We start from the raw sequence: 13,350 nt of genomic DNA on the forward strand, positions 1-13,350 counted from the left end.
ATGGTGTACTTTGTCTGTAGGAAGGAACTGCGAGGTGGCGTTGGCGTACCAATATGGTTTCTTCGTGAATGTATTTACTGGCGTCTGGGTATAAATATGGCGTATCTAGTTGCGTGGGTGTACAAAGATGGTTTCTACTATTTGCCTATCTGGAGCTGGGCGTTAAAATTATTATTAGTAAACCGAAATATACATTACCTCGGTCGGTCGCAGGTTAATGACGTCACTAGAACGCAATATAAAGAAAAACTGGAGAAATGGAGGCAAATAAAACGTTAAACAAAGAGAATGGAGGTGAGAAATCTCCGTGGTAGTTTGTCACTATAAATCCAATTTATTTTATTTATAGATCAAATCTATGGGGACTCAAACTACTTCTATCTCCTTTAAAACAGATCTGGTTTAGATAACGGAACAATTCACCCAGATCTAATGCTTTAGATTAATCAACCATCTCAGAAATATTAAACTATATTCACTATAGGTTTGGATTTGTGTAACCTCCATCTATATAGTAATTTGCTTTTTAGATCATGACCCAAGATGAAGTAGTAATGGTTGCTTAAAAGGATATTAAACAGAATGTGATTTATAATATACAGTGTTTAATTATATGTAGTTAACAACATTTGCATTATCCTTTTATTGCTTATTTTGTCCCATTTCTTTTAATTTAACTCTGAAAATGGTTAATTTTCTAAATTCTACTCAGTTTCTATAAAAGTAATGGAAGCTGCCATGTTTGAACTTAAATGGGCATAAAGCCCAAAAATGTTCTACTTCTTTCATGATTCAGATAGAACATTCAATTTAAAAGAACTTTACAATGTACATCTATTCTCTAATTTGCTTTGTTCTTTTGGTATCCTTTGTTCAAAATCCTATCTAGGTAGGCTCAGGAGAAGTAATGCACTACTGAGAGCTAGCTGCTGAATAGTGGTTGCACTTATGTCTTGTCATTGGCTGAACCTGTATGTTCAGCTTGCTCTTTGTAGTGCATTGCTGCTCCTTCAACAAAGGATACTGGGAGAATAAAGAGAATTGTATAATAGAAGTCAATTATAAAGTAAATTAAAATTGTATTCTCTATCTGAATTATGAAATAAAAATTTGGGGTTGTATGTCCCTTTAATGTCCTCATGCCTCCCTAACAGGCAAGATTTTCAGGATATCTGAACTGGAGCACTGGTGAAACAATCAGCTGATTAGTAAATATGGTTATTAACCTGCTCTCACCCAAGAGAATCTAGAAAATCTGGCCAGTTAGGGGGGCCCAATCAAAGTGAATGTCAATTTTGATGCTAAAGTGCCCGGTTTTTAAAAATTTTATTAAAAACAAGGGCTAATTCATCAAAATTTACATTTCACTCCTGTTGAGATAAAAAACTTACCTTTTAATCTTCACAGCAGCTCCAGCTTCCTCCACCCATCGCAAAGCCTCTTCCTGGGTCTAAAATGAGGAATCCGGCTTCCTCCAATCACGGTGTTGAATCAGACACTGATTCCCCCAGGGGGGAAGCCGTGATTGGAGGATGACCTACCGCGGAGTATATGTTTGGTCTAAAAAAACATTTTATGTGAGTAGCTCTGTGAAATGTGAGTAGTGTTTTTGGTGACAATGTAAAATCCAGCATAATAGAACTTCACTATGGGTATTCTGTTTCTCTCTCTGAGGTCAATTTGTTTTTTTTACCTACCTGAGAGGATTCAAAGATTTCTTACATTAAAGGAGGACTTTTTATCCTTTTCCAGTATACACAGTGTTCATTTTATTCACATTCTTTTTTTTTTTTTTTTTTTTTTTTTTATATTATTTTCACTGTTAAAGGGTGCTCAATTTTTATTCTATTAAAAAAAAAAAAAACTAGTTCAAACATGGCCGTGCCCATTACTTTATAGTAACCTTTTACATTTATATATTTAATATTTAAACAACTCACAATTGTGAAATATACATATATTATTTTAAGGTTAATCAGTGCTTTGAATACATCGTTATAGCTAGCATATGTATGCTCTTTAATATCCCTTTAAATAAATTGAGCCTCCTCCTGTTTTTTTTTAAGCACATAGCCATATTTACTTATACCTCTTTAATACACAGGAGAGGGGACATTTTAAAGGTACATTGAACCCACATTTTTTCTATCATGATATTTACTCCTATTATAAAATGTTTTTCGTTCTCTTGGTATCTTTATTTGAAAAAGCAGGAATGTAAGCATAGGAGCCGGATCATATTTGGTTCAGAACCCTGGATAGCGCTTGTTGATTGGTGGCTACATTTAGCGCTACCCAGGTGCTTGCGTGTCCAGGAAGCCTGAAGGCTTGCCAGAAACACGGGGCACCATATGCCCCATAGAGAGATCATAAATACTCGCATTTAGTCTGTAGATCCTTCAGTATATATTTGTATTCGACTAATCATTTGTTCTTTTTCTATTTTTAAGGGAAATCTCGTAAGAGGGTTTATGAACATGATTTGTCCCCTACCGATGTATCAAGACGCCATCTAGAATCTTTTCCCAACCTCTCATCGCATCACTCGCTGTACGAGAAATCTTTTCCATTTTACAGGATGCCCTCTGAAGTGGGGCAATTTTCGCTAGATAAGGAGCGGCGTTACCATGGTGATGCCAGAAAGTTGCGCTATTACCGGCCACCGACAGAAGGCAAATGGGCTTCTCCTGGCTGGGACTTAATAGATGGATATGAAGATTGTTATGCTCGAAGAGACGAGGAGGAGAAAGAAGGACTTCTGCACATTCTGACCTGGGCCAAGGACAATCAGGAAAAAGTTGGGGGACCTACAGGCAGTGGTAGCAAGAGGTAAAGAGGAGAATTAAGGTCTTGGGTGTGGGTAAGAGCTGGGCGGTGCTGGGACGGAGGGTTGGATGCAAGTAAGAAAGAGATGGAAGCCAGGCAGTAGGTAAATGGAACAGTAAAGTCAAAATTAAATTTTCATAATTCAGATGGAACTTGCTCTTTAAAAACAACTTTCCAATTTCCTTCTGTTATCAAAGTTGTGGTGTTCTCGTGGTATCCTTTGTTGGAGAGTGACCCTAGGTAGGATCAGGAGCAACAATATTCTAATTAGAAAAATGTGAGAAAGAAGAGGGTGACCCCTAGTGCAAATCAATTGGGGACATATAATAGATATCGACTTGTGCTGACGAAGGAATACTCACAAATTGTATTGCACACTGTAGTGCAAATGGAGCATACTAGGTATATTATGGTGACCTAGTGCACATATGAACCAAGGATGTGCTGCTGCAATTGAAGATAGACTCCAGGTAAAAGATGATGGACGTCAGAACAAAGGATGAAGACTCCAGTATAAATATAAGTAGTAAAATATTTAATTAAAAGAAGTAAAAAAAAAAGGTACACAGATCTAACAATGAACCTGTGATACAATGCTACGCGTTTCTAAGCGCTCACCGCGCTTTTTCCTCAGGCAAATGATACTACATATATACCAATACACGCTGAATGTTAAGCAGCTGAATTTCATTGCACAGGTGCTGCATTAATTGGCCTCATTAGTTTCTAGCAACATGTTCAAGAGATACAAAATATAATTTTTACAATTCTAATAAACAATCCCAAATATAATATAATAATAAGCACATGTATTATGGTAATATAGAAAAAAAAATGAGGTAAATCAAAATATATATTCATCATAAATATTGTGAACCGTCTAACTCGTGTCCATATAAAATAATACTGATATGTGATATTCATTGCAATACTAAAAATACATGTATACTACATTTATGTAGTAAACTAGCATATTTCTAATATAGTAGTACTTGATAAGTAAACCTTAAAAAAATAAAATAAAACTATTAATAAAAAAATCTGTCTCGATTCTAAGGTTTAATAGTTAACAGCTAAATCAAGGAGGGTGTGTTTGTCTGGACCAATAGGAACGCTCTAATTGATCCCTCTAGAGTTAGTACGTTGGTAGTTTCTATGTTAAAAATTGGTATTATTCGTCAGATTTTAACCTAAATGTGTTAAATAGGAGTGTATATTCGTTGAACCATTTGTACTATTGCAGTATAAGAACATTAATAAAAAATTGTTCATTTTACTCAATAGAAAAATATGAGCTGAAGTTCTAATAGTATATTAACTGAATAAAATTTAAATCTTTTGAGGGTGTGTTTAACTGGACCAATAGGAACGCTCTAATTGGTCCCTCTAGAGTTGATACGTTAGTAGTTTCTATGTTAAAAATTGATATTGTTCGTCCGATTTTAACCTAAATGTGTTAAATACAAGTGTATACTCATTGCACCATTTGTGCTATTGCAGTCTAAGAGCATTAATACAAAATTATTCATCTTTATCGATAGGAAAATATGAACTGAAGTTCTAATAGTATATTCATTGAATAAAATTTAAATCTTTTAATATTTTGTATCTTATCCCGGTAACTAGGGGACTGTGTAAGAAAGATCACTACGTAAAGTGATAAAATCTGCCTATTATGCAATATGTATTCCCTACGTGTATCTAATGAGGGTGTTTGTCTAGTGACGTGAAGACTACGTCTATTGGCTAGTGGAAGTGCAAGTGATATCTTGACGTATATACTACAAATTAATATTAAATGTAACTAGATGTATGTATATAACATATTCAGAAATAGTAAAGTGTAGTGAACTGTGATGAATGGTATAAGTTGAATGAACTAGGACTGAACGTGAATCAAGTGAATGTGTGTTTATCTGGAATATTAATGTTAAGAACTAAAAACATAATATATATTTAAATATATGGCAAAATTCAATATTGGTGAGGTTGCAGAGTAATGATATATATAATATATGATACGTAACTAAATATATCTAATTACTAGAATATTTAATAAAAGTAAAATATACTAAAACTAAGCATGACTCGTGTGTATTTAATGTGAGTATTAAGGACTAATAGTAGATTATGTAATTTTTAAGGCCTAATCCATATTAATAAATAAACTATACTACATGACTAAATATGTATATAAACCTAACTATATAATAAGAATAATATACAAACGATGAATATGATGAGAGTGAATGAAATACACTAGTGAAGTAATGTAATATATGTATACAGATGTGTGTATCTATGTAATGTATAATACTTGTATATAAAATGAGGTAAATTAAAAAGCAGCAGAGTCTATAACTTCATTAAGACCCTCAGGGTATAGAGATTTAAATTTGTATATCCAAAAGGTTTCCCTCTGGCGTAACTTAGTCATTCTATTCTGGAAACTAACAGCAGGGATGATTTCTAACGGGGTAATGGTCATGACACATTTGTTTTTGCCATGCATGGAAAAGTGATGTCTAGAAGTGCTGTAATTTGTCAGATCCTCTTAAGATACATCTCAAATGTTCTGACCATCTCTGTCTGATTTTTCTATAGGTGCGGCCTATATATTGTAGACCACACAAGCATGTTATACAATAAACTACATAGTTGGAATTACATGTTATTCTTTGAGTGATAGCAAAGGATTCCCCAGTGCTGTTGGATATAATACTTTTTTAAACCATTAGTGATATACCTACACATGTGACATCTATTTTTGTTGCATTTGAAAGTTCCTATATTAGACATCATAGAAGTAGGAGAACTATTATTAGAAGTTTTAAACACACATTTACACATTACCACCTTACTGGGTGCCAACGTCTCCTTAATTGTGGGGGCTCTTTTAAAAGTACATCTGGGTTTGTCTTGTAAAATTGATTTAAACATGGGATCTCATTTGAGTAATGGCCAATGTTTTAACAAGATTTTTTTAATTTCTTTGTGGTTATTATTATATCTAGTAATGAAAGAAGATTCATAATTAGCATTCTCCTTTATTACCTTATTTTTGACTTTGGGTTTTAATAAATCCTCTCTATTGAGAGAGCGTGCTTTTTGAAATCCTAGTTCTATTAGTTCATCTGGGTAATGTTTTTCCTTAAATTTGTTCTTGAGGATTCAACTTTGTGAATCATAAGTTGTAATATCTGTGCAGTTGCGCCGGATCCTCCTAAACTGACTGTATGGAATATTTGTTTTCCAACTTGTGTAATGATTACTGTAATAGTCTAAAAAATTATTACTATCTACTTTTTTGAAAAAGGTACATGACTGAATACAATTATAATCGCTCCACATAAGGGTGACATCCACATTTTTTTTTCTATATTACCATAATACATGTGCTTATTATTATATTATATTTGGGATTGTTTATTAGAATTGTAAAAATTATATTTTGTATCTCTTGAACATGTTGCTAGAAACTAATGAGGCCAATTATTGCAGCACCTGTGCAATGAAATTCAGCTGCTTAACATTCAGCGTGTATTGGTATATATGTAGTATCATTTGCCTGAGGAAAAAGCGCGGTGAGCGCTTAGAAACGCGTAGCATTGTATCACAGGTTCATTGTTAGATCTGTGTACCTTTTTTTTTTTTTACTTCTTTTAATTAAATATTTTACTACTTATATTTATACTGGAGTCTTCATCCTTTGTTCTGACGTCCATCATCTTTTACCTGGAGTCTATCTTCAATTGCAGCAGCACATCCTTGGTTCATATGTGCACTAGGTCACCATAATATACCTAGTATGCTCCATTTGCACTACAGTGTGCAATACAATTTGTGAGTATTCCTTCGTCAGCACAAGTCGATATCTATTATATGTCCCCAATTGATTTGCACTAGGGGTCGCCCTCTTCTTTCTCACATTTTTCAGATTACAGATTTCCATTCTGATTTTGGGAGGAGCAGCCACCGTACGGTGCACAGTTTGCTGGGACACTGTGAAGTCCCCAGACTGTTTTCCTAGGCACTACCTCTGCCTTCCTACATTGTGAGTATGTTTGTATCCTCTATACTCCACTTGTGATTTATTGGCTACACTAGGAGGCGCCCTTTTTTTCTGTTTTGTTTAATATTCTAATTAGAGCCTGCTGAGCCTACCAAACAAAGAATACCTAGAGAGAGAAAAAAGAAAATTTGAGTAAATTAATTTGGAAACTTGCTTAAAATGACATGCTCTCTAAATTCACTTTACTGTCTCTTTTTAAGAAACTTTGTTGCGAAGCAAGAGGGATGGGAACTGCTAGATGGAACTTTGGAGAAAGACAGTGAGGGAGGTAACTTGTTCACAACGTTATGGGAACAACTGGAATCTGCAGTGAGAGAAGAACCAGTAATCTAGACAGAATGATGTGAAGGGGCTGAACAGGGAATTTCTTGGGGAAGCTTCCGATAAGAGGGAGAAACCATTTGAGGGAGAAAGTTATAGAATGAACCATAAAAAATGCTGTAGATACAGTCAGGAACAAGCAATGAGCGGAAGATTGTGGAAAAAACTGTTGGAAGAAAGGAGACGTGAGAAGTGTTAGGAGAATGTGTATAGATGGTGAATCTTCAGGGGACTCTGGGACAATAGATAAATTAAAGGGACATTCTGAGGTACATTTTCTCAATTATGTTGCAGCATTTTATTTTTTTAAACAAATTCCTGCAAATGGGTACATGTATGGTCAAAAAGGCTGTGTTCATGTGCCTTTCCAGATGATATGGCTAGTGAGCCCATGAGTAGCAGGCATACGTGTGTATGCTCCAGGCACTGGCTATATTTATCTGGAACAGAATTAGGGCATTCCAGGAGTTCCAACTATGACTTTGTTTAACCCTTTTAAAGGTGTTAACTACTTTGTAAACGAACATAATTTGCTTAAAACATGCTCTTATAAAATCATTTTTTTATTATTTTTTTTTTGTACACCAAGATGTCCCTTTAAAAATGTTCAGACTCTGCTGATAATCTATTGAAAGACTTTATAAATATTTTGTCATAACAAGACCCAAGGCAGAACATGCTGTGATCTGTGAGATATCATTTGAGAAAATGGGCCGCAGAAATAATTGGGACACATACAGGAACTGTCGGCACTTTTGCTTTGCAGTGCTGCTTTATATAAGGATGTTCTATTGAAACAGCGCTGTTCTCTGGCTATACTGTGTAAGTTTACCTTATAACAGTGCAGCCGAAGCGAAGTGCTGTTTGAAGAGAACGGTCAAATACGCAGCAGCACATTGACTGATTAGCTCTGCCCCCTAACCTTCCCTGGTCTGTAAAGCTGTAACTTCTGAATGTAAGACACTCTTGTGAGCAATGCACCTTTTTTTAGTAGTATATTTTTACCTTTATAACTGTGATATTAGACCAAACGCAAAGGAAACAAATTTATTCAAGAGACATATTAAAGACTTAAAAGGGATAATTGTAAGACACTTTTAAATTCACTTCTATTTTTAAATGTGCTTTGTCTTCTTGGTATCCCTTGTTTGAAAAAGAATACACACATATCCTACACAAGTGGGAGCTGCTGCTAATTGGTGCCTGCAGACATTTGTCTTTTGTGATTGGCTGACTAGATGTGTTCATCAAGCTGTTAGTAGTGCAATGTTGTTCCTTCAGCAAAGGATAACAAGATAACTAAGCAAATTTGATAATGGAAGTAAATTGGAAAGTTGTTTAAAATGTGTATGTTATATCCATATCATGAAAGAATATTTAGGAGTTTCCTGTCCCTTTTTTTTAACAATTTTTTTTTATTTTTCTTCAAATTTGCAATGCAATTTTTCAACTGCTGCAATATATTACAAAACTGTAAAAATTGCTTTACTCTCCATTTAATAAACATATTGCAGTTGAGCTGGTATGTAATTGCCTAATTTAACATTTCATTTCAATATGACCAAAAAGGGCCTTATGATCTAAAGCAGTGCTCGACAAATCTATTTAAAAATTAGGAGCCAGGGGTAAAATTCTAGGAGCCACTGGCTCCTGGGTTTGTCAAGCCCTGATCTAAAGTACTCCCCTTTGGCTAGATTATCTAAGAAATCTTGTCAGTAATGCCAGGTCCCTAGAAGAATTTTAGAAAGTCATATTTTACTACAAGAGCTGTTGATCTTGCTATGCAGGGTACTGTTCATGAAGGCGAGACTAAAAAAAAAAGTCCCTAAAGATTTTGTGACTTTTCTTCATGTTGGTGATTTTTTGATAATTGGGCCCTTAGTCTAAAGCCCTTTTGTTGCAGTGCCCCCTTGTAATCGACTGATCTACAGATTAACCACTCTCGTGTCTGCCCTAGATTTCCAAAGCTTTTATTCTTTTCTTGTTCCACTCCAGACCTGTGAATCGTGACTTTGTGACCTGGCGTGGTCACCTCACTAAGATTCTGTGTACGCCATTTGAGACACAGGAAGGTTGGCTTTTGGCAGTAACCTTGTTTAAGGGAACTTTTTACCTGAGTGAGAAAGAAACAGAGGCTGCCCGTAAGAAGAGGCTGGAGAGGACATGTGAACAGGATAAGCTCATGTACTCTGGGTATAAATTTGAGAGCTATATGTGTGCAGGTATGTTTCTCTGCTCAAATTTTACATGTTTGTAACTCCATTTTGTCGTGTATTCTATTCCTCCTCTCCTCTTTCTGCCCCATACTCTTGCCCACTTTTGCAAAGGGACAATGTACCATTTATCAATCAAATTTCTTTGTATTTGTCTTAATTAGCCCGACTGGTTGACAATAATTATTCATTTATTTTGTGTAGACACCCCTGACGGCTCTCCCAATCCCTCTGGTGTGGTGAACACTAATGAGGGCTTTTGTAGTGTCCTGCTAGCTCGTCTTGCCTCACATTCTATCCTGCTTTCCGGGGAGGTGGACTGTGTGGACCCATCAGCTTCCAAGCCTCAGCCCCCTTCCTGCTATGTGGAGTTGAAGTCCAGCGCCCAAATATGGAACCCCCACCAACAGCGCAGCTTTAACAGGTAGCGAGTATCACCCTCAACGTTTTCTCCCCATTCTGCAGGGTTTTTTTCTCTCCCTCTATCTTTATCTTTTTCATTTCTCCTTTCTTTTTGTCTTTTTCTGTTACATTTTTATTTTTTTCTGACTGTCTTCATTTTTTTTCTCTCTCTCCTTTCCCCTTTCTTCTCTCCTTTCCCCTTTCTTCTCTCCTTTCCCCCACTCCCTTTCACCTACTCTAGCTAGTTCCACCACATGCATTTTGATTATTTCTACAGCACTGCCTAATGTTCCCCTTTCTTTAGTGCTTTTGGACTTGCTTATTTAGATTAGCCAGAAGTCCATTGACAGGAACTGTTTATACACCCATTCAATGCCTTAAAGGGACAGTATACACACATTTTCATATAACTGCATGTAATAGACACTGATATAAAGAATAAGATGCACAGATACTGATATAAAAATCCAGTATAAAACTGTTTAAAAACTTACTTAAAAGCTCCCAGTTTAGTTAGCCCTGTTCATAAGGAACACCCAGGGAAAGTGGATAAATACCAGACCCCCCCCCTCCTCTGCATATGAAAAGACCCTTTACACAAACAGGAGCAAGTTGGAGGAGGAATACATCAGTATTCTCCTAAAACTTTGTGGCTTGGTTAGGAGTCTGAAAATCATCGCAATGTTATTTAAAAATAAGCAAAACTATACATTTAAAAAAAAAAAAAAAAAAAAACTGTATGGGCTATATAAATCGATCATCTACGAAACATTTATGCAAAGAAAAATCTAGTGTATAATGACCCTTTAACTGTTTAAAGGGACATTCTTCTCAATTTGTTTTATCACATATATGGAAGAGCATGTTAAACATGGTTAAAAATATCTTTTTATGTAAAAGTGTAAGTAACATTAAAAAGGTGCATGGTATTGTCCTAGAACTCTACTGTCCACTGGCTGGTAAGGTAGATTATCATAGTTGGTCCTCATGACGAGCAAAACCATTGCAGTCGGACACCAAGGGATTTTGTTGTGATTCTTGTAGGACAGTTTTCCGAATTGTAGATACAAGTTTATGTTCTCCCCATCCATTCTAAGGTATAAGCTCCTCAAATGGTGGTGTCAGTCCTTTCTGCTTGGGATTCCACTTATTGTTGCTGGATTTCGCAGTCAAGAGGGAAAAGTTGTGGCACTACAGAAGTTCCGGACATCAGAGATACCCCTCTTAGTTCGGGTAAGACCTCTAGAAGCCGTTTCTGATGCTGTTATAAACTTTATCACTAAATTGCCTTGTTTGTGTATTTATAGGGAGACAAAAACAGCTGGGACCCTGCTGTCTGTATGAATTTTTGTGATGCCTTCTTGACTCACATCAAAAATGTGGTGAACAGAGACGACCCCGGGTACGTTGTTTGGTCAAATCTCACATTTCTTCCTTTTCCTTATGTTGTCATCATTAGCTCTCATACACCATCTATTCATTCTTGCTTCCATATCTCCATGTAGGCTCGTTTACCTCTTTTCTTGGGAACCTGGATCAGACGTCACTTGCTCCATGTATTCCGACCCAGATCTCTTAATTCTTCCACCATGGTATGTGGAAGCCATGAGCCGTTGATTTTTACCTTGGCATATGGACCCTCTAACCTAGGGCATGGATTTAGCCGGAAGTAGGAGTGGAGATATAATAGTATCTTTCCCCAAAACCACAGAGACTGAGCCACTAAATGATACTGATTAAAACTTCTCCTCCTGGACCTTACTGATTGATATTTTTACTATGTGTAAATATTTATTTACAAAAAATATTTTTAAATATATATTTTTTTTAATGTGTGTTTTTATTCTGTGTTTAATGAAATAGACTATGTCATAACCACTTTTTCTGCCACTGGGCATGTAGGTACAAATCAACCTTCTGTGTCATATGGGGGGGTGTCATGAAGGCTTATAGCTCTTTTTGTTTGTGTGACCCTGCAGGGGAGGGACAGACTTATAGCTCAGTCTTTTTACATAACTGCACCCTACTGTGTAGGGGATGTACATAGTTTAAATCACAAACCATAATCTAAGCACTCCAGAGGAGAAGGGCTAAAAACAGTATTATCTCAGTGCTTTTGACAGACATGCAGTTTAGCCAATCAGTGCAGACTCCTAAATAATTCTACAGGAGTGAGCACAATGCTATCTATATGACACACATGAACTAGTACTCTGTTGGGGGGGGGGGGGGGGCGGATACCATGTTTATTTGCATACATTTGGATGAGTGTGAGACAGTGGGGGGGGGGGGGGGTCCTTTCCTAATTTTTGCCCGGTGCCCTGATTGGTTTTAGTCCGCCCCTGCTCCTATTATCAAATGTTCTCTTGTGTGCTTTGTTAAAAAGAATACCAAGGTAGTCTCAGGAGCATCATTGCTCTGCTGGGAGGTAACTGGTGCTTGCACTTCTATGCCTCTTGTCATTGGCTCAGCTGATGTGTTCAGCTAGCTCTCAGTGTATTGCTGCTGTTGAGCTTTATTGTTTAACAAAGCATATCAAAAGAATAAATCAAATTTGATAATAGAAATAAATTGGAAAATTGTTTGAAAGTGCAGGCTCTATCTGAATCATGAAAGTTTAAAGAGATAGGAAACCCACAATTTTCTCTTGTGATTCAGACAGAGCATAACGTTTAAAAAAAAAAAAAAAAAACTGCGTCCAATTTGCTTCGTTCCCATGATATTCTGTGTTGAGATATCTATGTAGGCAAATGGAGTAACACAGGACAGGAAATAGTGCTGACATCTGCTCCGGAAATGGCCAGCTCCTAAACACACAGCCCTGCTTTTCCACAAACGATACCAAGGGAATGAAGAAAAATAGATCATAGAGCTTGCAATTTGAAACAACTTTCTAATTTCCTTCTATGCGAATCATAAAAGAAAAATGTTTGGTTTCATATCCCTTTAATTTTGACTGCAATGAACAGATGACTAAATGTACTGCAGTAAATATTGTATTTGTACATTACCAGTTAGCCAGATCTCTTCTTAAGTACACATGGCCCTATTAGTGATATCATTGTAACATCCCCCGAAACATTCTATATGTTTGTAAAGCTGTCACATGATTCCCATCAGTCTATCTGTGTAAGCAGCATTAAAGGACAACTCTGCAAAGGGTAATATCCAGAGAACAGAGCTACAGAAGCTTAAAGGGACACTGAACCCAAATTCTTTCTTTTGTTTATTTGAAAAGCAAGAATGTAAGTTTAGATGCCAGCCCATTTTTGGTGAACAACCTGGCTTGTCCTTGCTGATTGGACAGCACCAATTAACAAGTGCTGTCCATGGTTCTGAACAAAAAAAGTGTTGGCTCCTTAGCTTAGATGCCTTATTTTTCAAATAAAGATAGCAAGAGAATGGAAAAAAATTGATAATAAGAGTAAATTAGAAAGCTGTTTAACATTGCATGCTCTATCTAAATCATGAAAGGAAAAAAATTGTGTTCAGTGTCCCTTTAATAGTGAAAAAGGC

General features: G+C 36.2%; 1 protein-coding gene across 1 annotated transcript; it reads left to right on the forward strand.

Moving 5' to 3' along the window:
* The first annotated feature begins 20 nt into the window (after positions 1–20).
* On the forward strand, positions 21–11,669 carry DXO (decapping exoribonuclease). Its single transcript, XM_053721951.1, has 7 exons — positions 21–294; positions 2,451–2,829; positions 9,215–9,441; positions 9,637–9,856; positions 10,932–11,067; positions 11,142–11,236; positions 11,340–11,669. The coding sequence occupies exons 1-7, from the start codon at positions 258–260 to the stop codon at positions 11,449–11,451; spliced, it is 1,206 nt and encodes a 401-aa protein (XP_053577926.1). The 5' UTR covers positions 21–257; the 3' UTR covers positions 11,452–11,669.
* The last annotated feature ends 1,681 nt before the right edge of the window (positions 11,670–13,350 follow it).

The sequence above is a fragment of the Bombina bombina genome, chromosome 7 (genome assembly GCF_027579735.1).
Source record: "Bombina bombina isolate aBomBom1 chromosome 7, aBomBom1.pri, whole genome shotgun sequence".
Lineage (NCBI taxonomy): Eukaryota > Metazoa > Chordata > Amphibia > Anura > Bombinatoridae > Bombina > Bombina bombina.

Bases quoted from the DNA above. Each gene is read 5' to 3' on its own strand.
- DXO (XM_053721951.1), top strand. From the start codon at position 258: ATGGAGGCAAATAAAACGTTAAACAAAGAGAATGGAG. The intron at 11,068-11,141 runs GTAAGACCTCTA...GTGTATTTATAG, and splicing joins AGATACCCCTCTTAGTTCGG to GGAGACAAAAACAGCTGGGA. The intron at 11,237-11,339 runs GTACGTTGTTTG...ATCTCCATGTAG, and splicing joins GTGAACAGAGACGACCCCGG to GCTCGTTTACCTCTTTTCTT.